Below are 16,825 nucleotides of genomic sequence, written 5' to 3'. Positions count from 1 at the left end.
GCAATTGTAAAGGCTTGTCCTATATGTAGTCATCATAATTTAGGAATTGGACTCGGGTGTGGTGTTAACCCAAGAGGGTTGAAAGCTAATGAAGTGTGGCAGATGGATGTCACGCACGTTGCAGCCTTAGGACGGTTAAAATATTTGCATGTAACAATAGATACCTATAGCCACATGATATGGGCTACTGCACAGCCCGGAGAAAAAGCTCGGGATGTGCGGCGTCACCTCACTAGCTGTTTTGCTGTGTTAGGGGTACCTAGTACTATTAAAACTGACAATGGTCCAGCTTATAACAGTAGGCCACTGAAGCAATTTATGCAATTATGGAATATCAATCATGTTACTGGTATCCCACACTCCTCCACAGGACAGGCGATAGTGGAAAGGGCAAATGGGACAGTGAAACGGTACTTAGAAAAGTTCAGAGATATTAAAGACATAAAAGAAAGAATAGGGAAGGCTCTTTTTGTACTTAACCATCTATGTGTGTTTGGCGACAGCACTGAGCCTCCTATAGTACGTCACCATGCTGGGGCAGAAACTTTTAAGCCACCACGCATGAAGGTGTTATACAGAGACATGAAAACAGGGCAATGGCTAGGCCCTGCTGAAGTGATTTACCTGGGGCGTGGTTACGTTTGTGTTTCTTCCCCTACAGGTACAATCTGGGTGCCTAGCCGATGCATAAAACCAGCCGTTGAAAACAAAAAGTGACTGTCGTCAGAAGCAGAATATTGAAGAGTAAACAGCAGATAGAGTCAACAGCCAAACTGTACGAATGAGATTGTGGTATGATTGAGAGTGAGATGTGTCAGAGGCCTCTGTATGTGCGATTGTGCTCTGTATGTGCGATTGTGCTCTGTATGTACGATTGTGCTGTGTATGTGTGATTGTGCTGTGTGAGTGAGAGTGTATGTGACCATGGTTCAAGTTGTCGTTGCCATAGTGCAGGATTCCGGAATGTAACAATAGTTCAGGTTATTGTCACCATGGTGCAGGATCTTGGGATATAGCAATAGTACCGGTTATCATTGCCTTAGTGCAGGATTCCGGAATATAGCCATAATACAGGTTATCGTTGCCAAAGTGCAGGATTCCAGAATATAGCCATAATACAGGTTATCGTTGCCTTAGTGCAGGATTCCAGAATATAGCCATAATACAGGTTGTCGTTGCCAAAGTGCAGGATTCTGGAATATAGCCTTAGTACAGGTTATTGTTACCACAGTGCAGGCCGGCAAAAATTATCAAAAGATTTATTAGAAAGATTCAATATGATATCAATCCTTTTAATCAATAGTTCACTGATTTGTTTGAAACAATGCACAGATGGTTACTGGGATTAGTCAAAGGGGGATTAGGTTTAAGTGTGTCACTATTAAGTTGTGCTACCTACTATTAGATTATGTTACCATTAAGTGCTTACAGTAACTATAGTATCATTAGGGTTAATTTGCATAGTTGTGTTGATCACCATTAAGTATTTAGGTTTAAGTGTGTTACTATTAAATTGTGTTACTTACTATTAGATTGTGTTACCATCAAATGCTTACAGTGATTATAGTATTATTAGGGTTAAGTTATATAGTTGTGTTATATTGTATATCTGACACCTACTGTAAAACCAAGTACTGCCTGTACTAAAAGAAAACGGGGGAATTGTTGGGAATTGACATAATTGTTCGATCTAAGCTTGCTTTAAGCAACCAGAGTAGGCCTTAGAAATCTCAGGGCCTGCTGTAGCTGAGCAAACCAGGCTGCCAGAGTAACTGTGAGAAGCTCCCACGGCAAAGACTCCCACATCACCCAATTAAGGAACTCAGAAAATACTGTTATCAGCAGCTGGCCTCAAGGACTAGGCCTACGTGACCGTTAAGCACAAAGGGGGTTGTTTTCCTAACTTCTAATCAAAAAGGGGGGTTCTTTTCTTGCAGGTGGTGTTATTTTCTTATAACTGTTTGTCTGAGTGCTTTTGACCAATAATCTTGTGTGAAACACTGTCCACCCCTGTAAAATTCACTATAAAAGTTGGGCTATTCGGGCAATAAAATGGCGAAGCATGATCTGACTCTGCTGGTGTCTGTCGTGCTTTCGTCCGTGCTTCGCAACACACTCTAACATGTGACAAAATTCTTCCGGTGTTTGCACGAAAGTTTCTGACAGGCGTAATTTTATGGCACAAGCAATCAAATCTTCCAGCTAATGGTTTTGGAAGGGTATTGGCATATACACAGAGATCAAAAAAGAATCCAGAGCATAGAATATAAAGCATCAGATGAGAAAATGAGGGAGATAAATTAAGTAGTTTAGAAGAGATTATCAAAAAAAGATGTTTTTTCAGTCTATAAATACTTTCAAGGTGAAAATATAGATGAAGACTGGGTGGATTATTCACCAAGTTAAATGATAGAAGTCAGAATGGCCTAATGTTGGGAAAGAAATACATAGGTTTAGTGCTAAAGCTAATAAAGAACAATTGTGTTGATGGTTTATGCCGCATCAGTTTGGCAAGTGAATAGTACAGTACAAAATAGTACAAATAGTACAAAAGTAAAATAAATAATAATAAAGTTCCAATAAAAAGAAATTTTATTGGTAGAAATTATCTAAATCTTTATCTGTGGCCTCTCCTGCTTTTGACGCAGTTAAGATATTGTCCCGATGTTCACTGAAAAAATGAACATAATTTGGGCAATTTTGTTACATGTCACATTCCAGAGGCACTGAGCTGAAAACCTTTCAGCATTTTTTATCTTAATCCCTTCCCTGAATGTTTTGTTTTGCAAACATTTTAGGTAGCTTTTTCAATCCTCATGAAAGCCTCCACGAAGCCCATATGCTAACGGTGTGGTGTGGGACTGAACGGCTGAGCTTAAAAAAGGTTAGCAGCTCTGCAAATGTATGGCACAGAGACAGCATGGAGCACACGAGGATAATAAAGTGGGCTTGCATTACATTCCTCTGCTGGCATTTCCTATTTCTTGTTTGTAAGGTCAAACTCACTTCATCTTTCCGAATGTAGAACTCGTACAGGATAAATTAGCAAACTGCAGAATTCCTCTTATTTAATTTTCCGTGGAAAAACTAATTCAGAAAGCGTATTTTATTCCCTTGAGCAATGTTTACACTTCTCATTTTTATTATTTCACTTTGCAGGCATTTTGGTCACAGATATACACCTACAACTAAATTTACCTAAAATCATTAGTTTCTCTTTCTTGAGACGTTGTCTAAATCTGTAATAACTTTATTGCTATTCTTGAGGAAAGATACAATTTTCTTGTTGCTGTTCTTATGTTTTTCTGCAAATCAGCAAATATCCTGACTTCATTTGACTTGTAATTCAAGTTGTCACTCTTCATTTTTCTTGCAACTGAAACTTACATACTCCAAATTAAGTTGACTGGTTGTTAAGTGTTTCCAGTAATACCATGTCCTCAGATCCAAGTGGCTTATTGCTGTCACAGCACACGGAAAACAGGGCAAGCATTTAATTCCCTTCAGTCGAACTTACCTTTTTAAGGTTATTTATGGGTTGCAAGCTTAGACTGGGTTTGTCAGGGACTACTGCTGGTCAGGGGAATGAACCAGGCTCCTCTGCTCTTGCATCGTGTGTCTGGGACAGGTGGGAGGAATGGCCACTGAAAGAACCCCTGTGGTGTTAATGGGGAACAGAGGAAGTGCTCCTAGAGCACTTAGATAGCAACCACTTAACCACGATAGTTGAAAATGTGCTCTTTATTTCACTGGATGTATTTCTTTAGGAACAAATGCCACGGCCTTTTTGATTGCAAAAGTCCTTTTCTAAACAGGCTCTGCTATGCAGTGCCATGCCGTGATTAGACACTTAAGAACCCAACTACTAGAATCCAATGCAAATTTCCAAGTATCTCCTTTCCTCCCAAGAGGATGATTGTGTCCCATGACCTGGAACATATCATAGTTGAAGCAAAAAGCAAAATAAAACAGGTTTTGTAGGATGGGGAGACAATAAAATGAATTTCTGTTTGTTAGGTTATACACTTTCAGCATATCCCTTTCTAGCTTGAGCAGATACGTTGCTTAAAAGAGACATAAGACTTAAGGAGAAGCCCATAAGGACTGTGTTTTCCTCGTCTTGGTTATTTTCTTGACCCAAGAGGAACAGCAGAACCTCTATAGGTTCAATACAGACTGATGTGCTCTTCCAGATCCAACTGAATGGACTTGAAGGCACAACCAGCTCAAGTAGCGTTGGGACTGCCTTCATGGCTTTGCCAACAGGATGGATTTTGTCATTGATCCCAAATTGTTTTCTAACAAAACAAGTGGAGAAAAGTCCATCCACCTGTTTAAAGGTCACTTCTATAACTGATGGAGGATAAGGGACATTCACGAAAATACTTGCCTGAATCACTTGCCTGGATTTTCTCCTTTATTACATAATCTAAAAAAAGACCCTAGAAAAAATCAGGCAAATTTAACCATGTTCAGCACTACTTGTGTTTGGAAACACCACAAAATATTTACCTAGTGGTTGTCAGTAATGAGTTCGTCTGTCATCTTCACAGCATCCTTTCTTTATTAAATCTAGATTTATTCAAGATGTTTTTGATCTCTTCAGTTTCTCGTCATAGAATCACAGTATATTCTGAGTTGGAAGGGACCCACAAGGATCATTGAATCCAACCCCTCGCTCCACACAGGACCACACAAAAAACAGACCCTGTATCTGAGAGTGCTGTTCAAATGCTTCTTGAACTCTGTCAGGCTTGGTGCTAACACCAGTGGCCTGGGCAGCCTGTCCCAGTGCCCGACCACCTCTGGGTGCAGAACCTTTCCCTAACCCCCAGCCTGACCCTCCCCTGTCCCAGCTCCGTGCCATCCCCTCGGGTCCTGTCGCTGTCCCCAGAGAGCAGAGCTCAGCGCCTGCCCCTCGTGACTTGAGGGACTTGATTTGCTTTCTATTTAGAGGTCTCTTTCTCAGCTGGAGACACCTCATGGGAGTCATCAGTTAATTACTCAGATGGACTCTGCTTGGCTCTGACTTTTGCTGGATCGCTTGGAGTAAATCACATTGACTTTATGTTTTCAGGTTTCCAGCCTGTAGTACTGCTCTGCTTTGTTAAGAGTTAGTACTGAAATAATTTTCTGTGAGGTGGACCAAAGGGCTGAGCATCCATTGCTGTAAAAGACAGACTGTTTAAGTCTTGATGCCTCATTTTTCCTTATGGTGAAATCTGGTGGATAGTAATTCCCAACTGTAGAAGGCTGAGAAAAGCCTGTAAGTGAAAATAGGTTATGTTTGCCTGCAGAGGCAGTGCTGTTGTCCCAGAGCTAGTCATTTCTGTGCTGCAGCATCTTGCTGCTTTCCCAGGATAATGCTGGCATAATTTGAGCGGGGGCTCTTCCGTGGGTGGTTCCAGAAGCTGTGGTTGGATGAAGGAGCCTTGTCCCATCCTGCTACTCCAAGCTCAGCCCCCAGCTTTCCTCCTCCTCTCCCCCAGAGGTGGACCTCACTCTTACAAAGAGGCAGGACCCTTGTCTAGTCTCCTCAGCCCAGCAGCTGACCACTGACCCCAGCAGATGCTCAGCAAAGCTCCTTCAGACGGGCAGTGAAAAGCTGCCTCTGGCTTTTGTCCTCATTTCAGGTCAGGGTTTTGGGCAGTAGCTGAAGTATTGTGAATGCAGGCAGTGCCAGGGCTGTCAAATGGGCAGGTGTTTTGCAGAGCAGTCACTAAATGGGAACATTCCTCAGTCTCAGGCTGTGAACGTTTCCTTGGGCTCTGAGCAGTCCACTGAAACCCTGGAAAACACCAGTAGTGAAATGAGATTAAAAGATGGCTGTCAAAGCAGTTTGTTTTCTGGGAATCGGTTGTGTTTCTGAAACAGAGTAACTGAGAACTCCAAAAAGCAGAAGGCGATGAGGATTAACAGGAGTGGCTTTCCTTCGAAGTGCATGGCATAGAAATATACTCTGGTTTTGCCACTAACATACAAATCCAAATGCTCCATTCTGTGTAACAGCTATTAGGATTCAGTAAATGCACCCATTTTCATACCTTCCGTGTAAACCAGTGAATTTCGTGAAAGAAAAAGACGTACTTTATGTTTCCAGCATCTTCCTACTTTTCTCCTGCTCTGCTCTAGAGGGTGGCACTGTGCCTGTGCTAGGGGTTGTCTCTGCCGCAGGAAACCAAGCCGAATTTGGCTCTCGCCTCCATCTGAACCCAGGAAAAGGCTTCTCACTTTTTTATTTTTTTGCCCTAGACAGGTGTTAACAAGTGAGCCAGTGACTCATTCGCCTTCTAGTTTGCCTTTCTAGCAGGAACCTGCTCTCCAGCTGCGTGGCACATACTCTGGGATGCAGAAACAACACGGTCCCTTCTAGGCAGTTGTGATGTGTCTGCAAGCTCTTGCGAGCGTGGTCCCTTTGCAGAAATGTTAGGTGCTTCAGCTGCTCAGCGATGGAGCTGCGAGCAGGGGAGTTTTCTGCCTAGCATCAGGATCCAGGGACGACGTACAGTACAGCTCTCAGCCAGCAGTGCCAGCCAAAACACAGTGCCAGCAGCAGAGCTGTGCAGAGCCAGAGAATGATGAGAATATAATTCAGACAGCTAGGAAAGGGCAGGAACAGCTTTAGAAATGTGATGCGATGCTGTAAAAATACCGGTGAATGCTCTTCTTCAAGACAGTCCTAAAGGAATGTTTATCTGCTTGCTTTGCATGTGTGGAGATGACACCTGAAGCTGCTGATAGTCCAGGCAGCTGGCTTCAGGAAGGATGGGTTTAGATATTTGTGATCAGACTTTCATCATTCAATTAAATGGGCTTGAAAATAAAAGGATGTTAGGTGACAGAGAGGGGGAATTTATACCTCTTTTCACTGCTGCTGTTTCGTTTCACTCACATTGCCACAGGACCATCTATTTGCATAGCAGATAAAGTTCTCAAGTCAAGGGAAAGGAAGGAGAAGTACTGGAAATAGGAATAGGACAAACTACTCATTCTCTCGCTTATGGGGCATCTGCAAGAATTATTCACAGTGAAAATACATGACAAATGTAGCCCTTGTGATAAACTGAAATTTGCTGTAGAAGCTGACGCTTTCCATGGGCAAATTATCTGACCTAAGGCTGTGCTCGGTGTCACCTCCACCACCTGAGCCTGGTGGGAAGGGCATTCTTCCTAAATTTGGTCTTCACCTTGGGGTGAAAATACATGGCGCTTGTTAAAAGCACGTTGGATATCAGAGAGCTAAACCTCAGGCCTCTGGTTTATTTTCCTTTTCTTCGTCTACCACAGACATGTCATTTAATTCTCCAACCCTGAGTGTAGTGAGATCGACTCTGAACTAGAGCAGCCCTAGGAGCTGAGGTCAGGATTGCTCAAAATGAATTTGGTGGAGTAATAAAGTCTTGAAGGAAAAATAAAGAAGAAAGAAACAGTGGGAGGTATGAACTGGGTACTCTGTTAGCAAGTCTCTTCTAGTTCCAGGAAACTAAATGGATTTTCTTAGCCTTCATGACTGCAGAGACTTGAATGATTGAATTTATAAATGCTGAAAAGCGAATCAGCAAAATAGTTTCTGTTTTTACATTTTCCCTAAAACTAGTAATTTCTTGCAGACTCCATAGCAGGAAGCGGGTGGAAATGGTGATTTTCTTGCTCAATTTCAGGCCCGCATCATTCAAAAGTAAACAACTTGATCAAGAGTGAAGACAGCAAAACATGAGACATTCTAGTTAATTTAAATAAAAATGTACTTCAGTCCTTCCCTTTATGCTAATTTTTGCATGCTGCTTCTTCTCATGCTACATTGGTGCAGAGTAATCACATTTACATAACTCGAAGAAAATGCTGAATGCATTTCTGTATTTGCCTGTGTTAGAGCTGCATGCAGGAAGGATGGAAAATATCCCCCTGAAAGTGGCCTTTGTTTAGGACTTAAAGGCAGTAGTTTAAAATGTGCCCAGCGTTTGAGTGAGAGGGAAGGGCAAGCAATGGTTAATTTGTGATTGCATTTCTTCCCCCGTTGTTGTGGGAAGCTCCTCTCCTAAGATAACGGAGCTCAGATTACCAATCACTGCTGCGATCTTCTGTGTGAAAGATAATGCAAAGTTGTAATATCACTATTTCACTCCTCTAAAAGATTTAGAGGTCCCAGGCTGCTTGTTCTGTGCCTGCCTGAGGCCTTTCTACCTGTAATTGCTTTGGGCTTTTGCTTGGCGAGAAACAGCTCTAAATCTCATTGAGTCTGCAGGGTGAGTTGTTTTGGAAGGGTGGTTTGAGAAAGATTATCTAATTCGATTTATCTGTCTTCTTAACCTAGCTGTATATTGTAGGTAGGCAGGCCAAACTGGCTACTCCGTGCCATTTTTGTCCCCTTCGGCTTGCAGTGCCAACGTGCTATTAAAAATGCGTCAGGCACAAGCAAGTAGCGTAACGACGGCAGCATTCTGCACAGTGGTCCTCCATGCAAAGTATTTTATTGATCTTTAATGCAGGCACTCTGGCCTCATTATTCTACATGCAGTAAAATGCGAATCTCTGAGCCTGGATGCTAGCGAGAATAGGATATCCTCATAAAGTGTAGCCTGGCTGTTTATGCGTCTATACATACTATAAAGCAGGAGATAAACATCTCTGCATTTGCATTTTGTGTGAAAGCCAGAGCCAAAATGTTACCCAAGGAGACGGGAGAGTTTGCAGGAGGTGTGGGAGGTGCGTTGATTACTGTTTGAGCTGGCCATATCCCTGCTGGAGGCACGGGAAGCTTCTGGAGACTGGAGAAGACAGAGCACCTTTCCTTGGTGTGCTGCCTGAGGCGTGTAAGACCTCTAAAATACTCTTTATTTTCCTGGCTGCACAAGGTTTCCGCGGAACAACCTGCAATATGTACTACAAAATTAGCTTGTTATTAGTGAGACGACTTCTACCTGGGTTTGTATAAACTTGGGGGTGATCAGGGAATTTGTGATCTATGATGTGCATAGCAAAGGAAGGTTATTTTCTGTTTGGGGATGGTTTTGAGCTGAGACAAGTGGCTCTGTGCAGTAAAGACAGTTGACAGGCCCCTTCTTTCTGCATTGATCCTGATTTCATGATTTTAGATATTTTTCAGTGAACTTCCAGTAACAGAGAGTGCACAATGAATTTTGTGTTTCAGGGTAATAATGTGAAATAATAATGAAATAATAATATTTCAGCACAATAATGTGGAATATTTCAGCACATTAATAACTCCAAGACCTCGCAGGATGATCTAGAATAAATGAGACAGCTTTCAGTCATGAGTGTCTTCCATCCGTGCGATTATGAGGACAGCTCTAACTGATTGCAATATGCATTTGAGTGGAAAAGTAGCCAGAAACATATTATTTGTGCTCCTTCACATTCTCCAGAGTTAGGTTTTCAGTCCAGTTAGGAGATTTGCCTTCCCCATTTTGGTAATAGCAGTGCTGTCACATCCATCCTAAGGTGCCAAGGTGAGAGCTCTTCCTCTTCCCACGTTCTTGCACACACTCAGAAATTAAACTGTCTTCTCCAGGACACAACTCCTGGTTGAAGTCAGAGTCCATGGAGATGTTGTAGAAGGGGATTTACATTGTCTAATTTCAGGCACTGAGCTCAACTATCCTCTTCGATTGCCTTCACACAGAAGCTGAAGGTAGAAATGTGAATGTCTCCCTCAGCCCTTCATCCCTCCGTCCCTCTGGTTGTGTCATTCATTTGGGGGACACGGTCTGTAAACCCAGCTCCAATAAACCTTGGTTATTGACATTATTTACAGATAATTTTGGAACGACAGTGAGAGGCTGCAACAGCAGCTCACATTGGTCTCCTTAATCATCTTACTTGTAGCTAACCTGAGCTGAACGGAACATATTTGCATGTCTCCTTCTTTCTCTCTGCCTTATAATTTTGCTCCGTGTCTTCATGGTTTTCAGTGCCAGGTTTTGCTGAAGTGTGGAAAAGAATTTTTCCATTGAAATCAGTAAAACTCTCACTGGTGCTGAGTCTTTTCTCACCTATATCCAGTCAACACATCGTGTCCTTTACCTTTAGTACCTGTCCAAATGCCTTGTTTGCTTGATTATTTTAATTTCTGGTAAGGGAACAGCCTGTAATGAGCAATCAGCAATTACATCGTTAAAGTTAGAGACGTAAAAGAGAGCTACAGGACTGAATTGTTACCAGCACCCACCTGCAGGATATTCCCTAATGCTCTGAAGATGAACCCCGCAGGTTAGGTGATATTATATGAGGTGTAGTTCAGGTTAGATTTCTGCTTCTGGGTGGAATTAAGAGCCTATTAAGAGAGGTCATTTCAGTCCCTTCCTTGCTGGTTTTATGTGACGCGGGCTGTAAAACTACTGATATTGCTGTGTACGTAGAGAAGAAATTGTGTGTGTTAGCACCCTTCTTTTGTCCCAAATAATATACGAATGGGGAGTGAAGCAGACACAGGGCTGGATGGGGGGAGTTGTCTTCGGAGGGGTCTCAGATGTGCAGCATCTGATGTAAAGATTTGATGGCTGGTAAAATAAGATGCTGGCAGAAGTTGCCCCTTCCAGATAAGCCTTTTTTTTTTTTTTTTTTTTTTTTCGTTTCCCCTTTCCTCTATCAGCAGCTGCATATAGCAACTTCCCATTTGTAGAATAAATCTGATAAAAAAATGTAGTTGTAAGCAGGAACGATTTTATCCCAGTGAAAAGATTTTATCCAACAGAAAAAATGTTGTGCTGGGGCATAATTTTTCAGATATGATGAATAACAACAAAGTATGACCCTCAGTCCTAAGAATTTAGTTTTAAAAGAACTACTGAGCATATCAGATAAACTCAACTTTTTCTCCCCTATCATTTTTTTTCACAGGCAGTGTTTGGTTTATAGATACATCTTGACAAAAATCTGCCACAGGCAAATTTCAACAAAAGAGCAACTTCAAACACATCCAATTAACAATTTATGAAAGGAAATCCAACAGAAAATTACATAGAGATTCACAGGGCATAAAATTTGGCACTAAATCAAATTTAATGCAGAAATGCCTGTATGGGGAGTTATGGCCCCTTGCAGTGCATTGTCAAAAGGAACTTTATCTGTGGAGGCTCAATGAGTGCCCTCCATCATATTTCTTCTTGCTATAAATAAGAGATTTTGTCAGACATGGCAATGAGCAAAACTCTAAAGGGAAAGAAATACACTGATAAACCTACTTATACACAGTTTTCAATCAGAAATATTAAGTCATCAGATTTCTTCTCATTTCCAAATCCAGGATTTGTTCACTTTATCACTGAAATGAGGGCCATTCTAGCATCAACAACCACAAAATCACTTTTAATTTCTCCGCACAGCCGGCTGCCATACAGATCCCCCTAGCAGGTCATGATGACTACAGTTAAGGTTACTATGGAGCCGTTTTTGTGGCTGGGAGGCAATTTGAGACCCCCTGCATTCTGTTGTTTCACAGTTCACTCGTTCATTCAGCAGTTGTGGTTGGGTTTTCTCAAAAGATGTTAAGGACACAAAATCACATAATTGCCTTCAGCAGCTCTGAAATTAACTTAAGCCACTACTTTGTTTGGAGAAAAACATCTGTTTCTAGACCATTATGTATTTAAACTCGTAAATAGCTGGCTTTTGTAAGAGATGACTGAGCAGCATCACTTGCATTGCTCTATGTGTATTATATTTGGGGGTTATTTGCAGATAGTAGGACCAACAAGGGAGGATGACAGATACAGTTGACAGAAGCCAGACCAAGCATCTTTGTGATACAACTGTAGTATTGCAGGGACTAATATCATTTGAGGAGCTGGTTATTGTATTGCTGAATCTCCTGTTAATCCTGTGCTCCCACTTCAGAACAGGATGGGAAACATTTGGTAATGAGCAAATTTGATATCTTCCACTGAAATGGATGTATCTGCATGGGGAAGCATGGATTAAGGTGGCCATTCACATGCATTTAAATCCATGGCAGAGCAGCTTTGTGACCACAGCACTTCACTAGATCATTGCTTTCCTGCATCTTCAGAGGTCAGACACATGAGCCCTTCCAGCCTTCATCACCTTGTGCAGTATAACTGGTGAAGATGCAAGAACTCCTCTATCACTAAAAACGAAGCAACAGAATACCCCACGGTGTGTTTTCTTTTCTTCTTCTTGAGTCCATTAATATATGTTTTTGGCAGTGAAACACTCCACTAGATAAGTTAGTGTCCGAGGCACATAATAATTGGTGAATAAAGCCCTCCAGAGTATCTTAATCCTATTAAAATGCGTTTTTTAAAGTGTAAATGAATTTTAACCTCATTTTAAATGATGATTTTCTTCCTGTAACATACCCCTTCTCTGTAGATAACAGATCCCAGGGAAACAGAAGGTGAAACAAAGATGTTCATGTCAAATATTTTTATCTTCTGTTTATATGTTTGAAATATGCTTGACTCTACACTGCCAATTTTTTTCTGCATGCCTCTACTTCTTCCATTACCCTACTTACTTCATCACATTGTATAATTTTCTTCGTCTGCAACTAGACGATGGTGATAATAATAATGAATTGCTTTTGTTAGGCAAAGTCTATATTTAGGCAACTGCAAAAGTTCTTTAGTCTCCAAATGCAGAAATTATACACTTTTTAAAGAGTTAAATAACAGTTTCCAGGTGCCTGATACTCTTAAAAATCTACCTAGTTTGCGTGTCTAAATGTGACAGTAATAGTTAAAAAATACCCATTTTCTCTATGCCTCCTTCACAGTTCCTCCAAGGCAGATCTCTAAGCAGAGCAGCACGAAGTAAAACCCCTTAAAAGTGTCTTTTTTCTTTTGCTCATTCTCCTGCCTCCCTCTTGCATGCTTGGTTAGGTTTCTCATTCGTGCCTAGGTGGTTTGACATTTTTTCCACTGCAATTTCCACTGCAGTCCTTACAGTCTTGCAGTCCTACGCCCTTCCAACAAGCTATGTGATGGCCTTGCTTCCCCCAGTTTGGGGGAATTTGGGGCATTTAAGAGTCCCAGTGTTTGTGCTTCAGATAAGTCCAGATTCAGAGAATTGAGCACCCTCCTGAACGGTTGTGCTTGTTTTCTCCTGTAGTTTTTGGGGGACTTCGGTGACATTTAGGTCAAGAGCATGCTGTAGCAACTGCCATTTCGTCGTTCAATTTCATAGTGCTGGAAGCAGTTGGATTGCTTTTTTATTGTAACTTTTGATTGGGAGTCCAAGCTCAGATCAAGGCCAGAAGGACCTTGTGCATTTTTTGAAATCAAATACTCATAAACTTGCAGGATTGGAACCTTCTGCAGTGCCTGTAAGTTTAGGACTTGAACTTGACCTGGACTATCCATACCAACTTCGTGTCAGTTCATTCTCTCAGTCCTGTCTATGCTGAACCATCTCTACAGGCACACAAACTAAGGGCTGGGAGGATGTGAAGACCTTGCTAAACCTCTACAGTGTAGATGAGTTCGATCACAAGCAGGCTCTTTGAACCTGGCTCAGAACACAAGCACAGCTCCCAAAGGCAACATGAACATCTAGCTACCTAGAAATCAGTTTCTGACGTGGAAGCAAAAGCAAGTCAACTCTACAGAGGAAACACCATGAAGCTGTGAGGTTCTCATACTGTCATACTGATGGCTGTGCAGGAACATTATTATAATGGATTGCTTTTTTTTTTTCTTTTTTTTCTTTTTTTTTTTTAATTGTATTTATAGTTTCTCATAAATAAACAAGATAGCATCTTTGTTTTCTTTTGAAAGTTGGACTGTGAAGTCTTCAAGGCAGACACATAATGCTTATGTACATCTGAGAAAGCATCTAATTCTAGAAGGATTTGCAGGAAAATCAATGGGGTGATTTTTTCAGTTGCATGTAAAAGTTTTGTTCTGTGAGAACTGTCAAAAAACAAACTGGTTGCTGGGGCTTTAATGTAGCTCAAGAGATCTGGCTTCAGGTCCTAACTCCTCTTCAAGACCTAATATGTGTTCCCTTATATAACTTCCAGTTATTCTCTTCACCTTTTCACCACAGTTTATGTAATCTATTGTATGACTATTTTCTTTTCCAGCAAGAAGGTTACACAAAACTGAACAACAGTTAAACTTCCTTTGCTTTCTTTCTATTCCCCCATCTGAGCAGAGCCCTAAGACTCCCTTCTCTGACCTCGCCGATGATGAGAAGATCTTTAACGGAGGAGATGGCATGTGGCAAAACCAGAGTCAGGATCAAGCCTTGCTCTCAGAAATCACAGAAGAGGATCTGGAGGCCATCCGTCAGCGGGAGGAGGCCATTCAGCAGATTGAGGTCAGTAACCTCTCTTGTCGTGGGCTTGCAAGCTGGAAGTGCAGGTTCCTTGTGTGCTGCATTGCTCAATGTGACAAAAGAAATGCTAATTCCTGTACATCATCACTAGATATAGGAGAGATTATCAGGCATTTCTAAAATTGGAACTGAGTGACAGAAGGAAGAACTAGAAATCTATATGACCTGCAATAAAAATGGCAAGTAGTAATTAATTTTCATTGGCTGGTATTTTCTTCTTCCATAATGGTCTGTAGTAAGGTGGTTTAATTGAACTTGCTTTTGAACAGCAAAACAATTTTCTTGTTGTGTTGCAGAAACAATTGAAAGTCAAGTTTGGGACAGAAAATATTCATCTTTAACATTAGAGAGAATAATCAGTAGATGAAATAAGTTGATTTTTTTTTCAAGAATTGTTGCTTTGTCACAGTATTCGGATGTTCTTAATATAGGTAAAAGAAGGCATACGATTTTTCTTCACTTTTTTTTTTTTTCTTAGAGGTGCTATAAATATAATATGGTAAAGGGAACAAAAAGAGGTCTGAATGAGTTAAACATCCCACATTTTTCTTTTTATACCTCTCTTTTATGCTTTGGGAAACTCTTGTTACTCAAATTTAAGTAATAAATGAGTAAAAATTAGAATATAAAATCTTTATAATTTGTATGCTTTTACAGGCCTAAACTCAAGCTGAACCAAAAAAAGAGGGCTTCAGAATAAATCAGAACATTTAATTAAGGACTATACTTTGTCCTTTAATGGGATTGAGCTAATTTTATCAGAATGGATTTTGGTTGTGGTGTAGCAGGAATTGTGATTGAGTTAACAGTGGTAAAAGAGGACAAATGTCCCTGCTGTAGACTGGTGCTTTGAGGGTTTGACCTCTGTTTGCACACAGTGATAGTTACATATGAGTCAATCCTGTAAGTAGGAAATATTGATAGTTTTATAGGAGTGGGTTGAGGTTAGTGTACATCTAATCTCTGTTATGGTTTGCTGAATAGAGATGATTGACCTTTGTGCACTTGTGTGCATCACTAGGGATGAAATTGTGAAAGGATATTCTCATATTAAATTATATTCTCATATCTCAGAATATTGAGTTTTTTGGGGTGTGAATGAGCTTTTCATACCTGGGGAAACTCTTTGCACCCACCAGGACAAACTCTAGGGAACTCTGTTGCAAGAAGATGCATGTTTTGACATGATCTTGTACTGTGATGTCCAAGAAGGATGGATGCAATGGTATTTCTGCATCGTGTTACAGATAAAAAGGATGTTGTTGTGATTGTTTATTCTAAGATATAGTCACTGCTTTTCTCTTTCCATCTTTATGCTGCCCCGTTTCCTTCCCAGGAAAAACAAAACAAAACAACAACAACAAAATGTAGTTGTGTATCCTAATTTTACTGTTTAAATTCTGTGTTTGTGCTACAATATGATATTTCTGCATGGTGCCACACTGGACCTCGTGGCCATGAAAACGGTACTCATGGTGACTTCTGACGTCTCCTCTCTGCATTGTACACCTCTGTGCATCCTGAGAGTTGCTTTCCAGTGGCTTGTGGAAACTGGACGAAAGCTGCTTGTGTTGAAAGCTGAGGAGGCAGCCAAGGAATTTGGGTGAATATAGTCCCAGTGCTGTACAACTTCTCAATAAATGCAGTGCTCATGTATTCTGCAGATTGCATATCTATTGATTTGGTAGCTTCTGCTTACCTTTCTACCTAATATTAACTTCCCTCTGAATGACCTGTTCAACTTCTGCAATTAGTGAAGTTCAGACTTGTGCTTCCTAAGAAGCACACTTTGTTTTTACCAATTGTTTTTTCCTGTCCCCATCAGAGCTGCATCCATTTTGTTTTGCTATCTGAGATCCGTGTTTATCCAGTAAGCAGGACTGCATTCCACATACATTATTTCAAATGCAGCTAAAACATTTCTCCCCAGGAGGAAAGCATTTAGGCCCAGCAGTATTTTATTTAACATCTCTTTTGAAAGAAATATAATGAAAATGAAATGGATTTTTGGACTGCATCGTACCTCTCCCCAGCTGTATTTGAATAAGCAGATGGTGCTTTTAAATCATTTTCACTGAGTTTTGTTTTTCTGTTTGTTGACCCACATGAACATATTTCTTGTGAAAAGACTCATCTTGTACATTAAAACTTCCCCAATTTCATTAGAAGTTGTCGGTGTACAGAGAAGGGACTCATTGAGCTCAAAGTTACCCTTAAAACTTTTTCAAATATGTTTTCAAAACCAGTAACTAACCAAGAAGGCTAAAAGGAAACATTATTCTTAACTGTCAAACCCAACTAATAAACTAGATTTATCACCAAATTGATATATAGCATTTGTTCTCCTGTGCTCTTTGGGGACCAGAATGAAGAATAGAGCAGTGCAAAACATATTTTATGCAAGTAGATTGGCCTTATTGGGAGTTTTACTTTTCTGAGTATCTAGCACCAGAAACACGCAGGTCTTAAGCACAGCATTGCTAGAATTTTGTCTTCTGGGGCACGCTAT

General features: G+C 40.8%; 1 protein-coding gene across 3 annotated transcripts in view; it reads left to right on the top strand.

Annotated features, from left to right (window-relative positions):
• Nucleotides 1-16,825, top strand: part of TSNARE1 (t-SNARE domain containing 1) — a 454,966-nt gene that overhangs the window by 226,677 nt on the left and 211,464 nt on the right. For all 3 annotated transcript variants that reach the window (XM_068672755.1, XM_068672754.1, XM_068672756.1), the window contains one exon: nucleotides 14,134-14,298. In XM_068672755.1, coding sequence (XP_068528856.1) covers nucleotides 14,134-14,298 — 165 coding nt within the window. The remainder of the gene's footprint in view (nucleotides 1-14,133; nucleotides 14,299-16,825) is intronic.

This window comes from Anas acuta, chromosome 2 (assembly GCF_963932015.1).
Source record: "Anas acuta chromosome 2, bAnaAcu1.1, whole genome shotgun sequence".
Taxonomy (NCBI): domain Eukaryota; kingdom Metazoa; phylum Chordata; class Aves; order Anseriformes; family Anatidae; genus Anas; species Anas acuta.
This window is presented reverse-complemented; position numbering and strand designations above follow the sequence as displayed.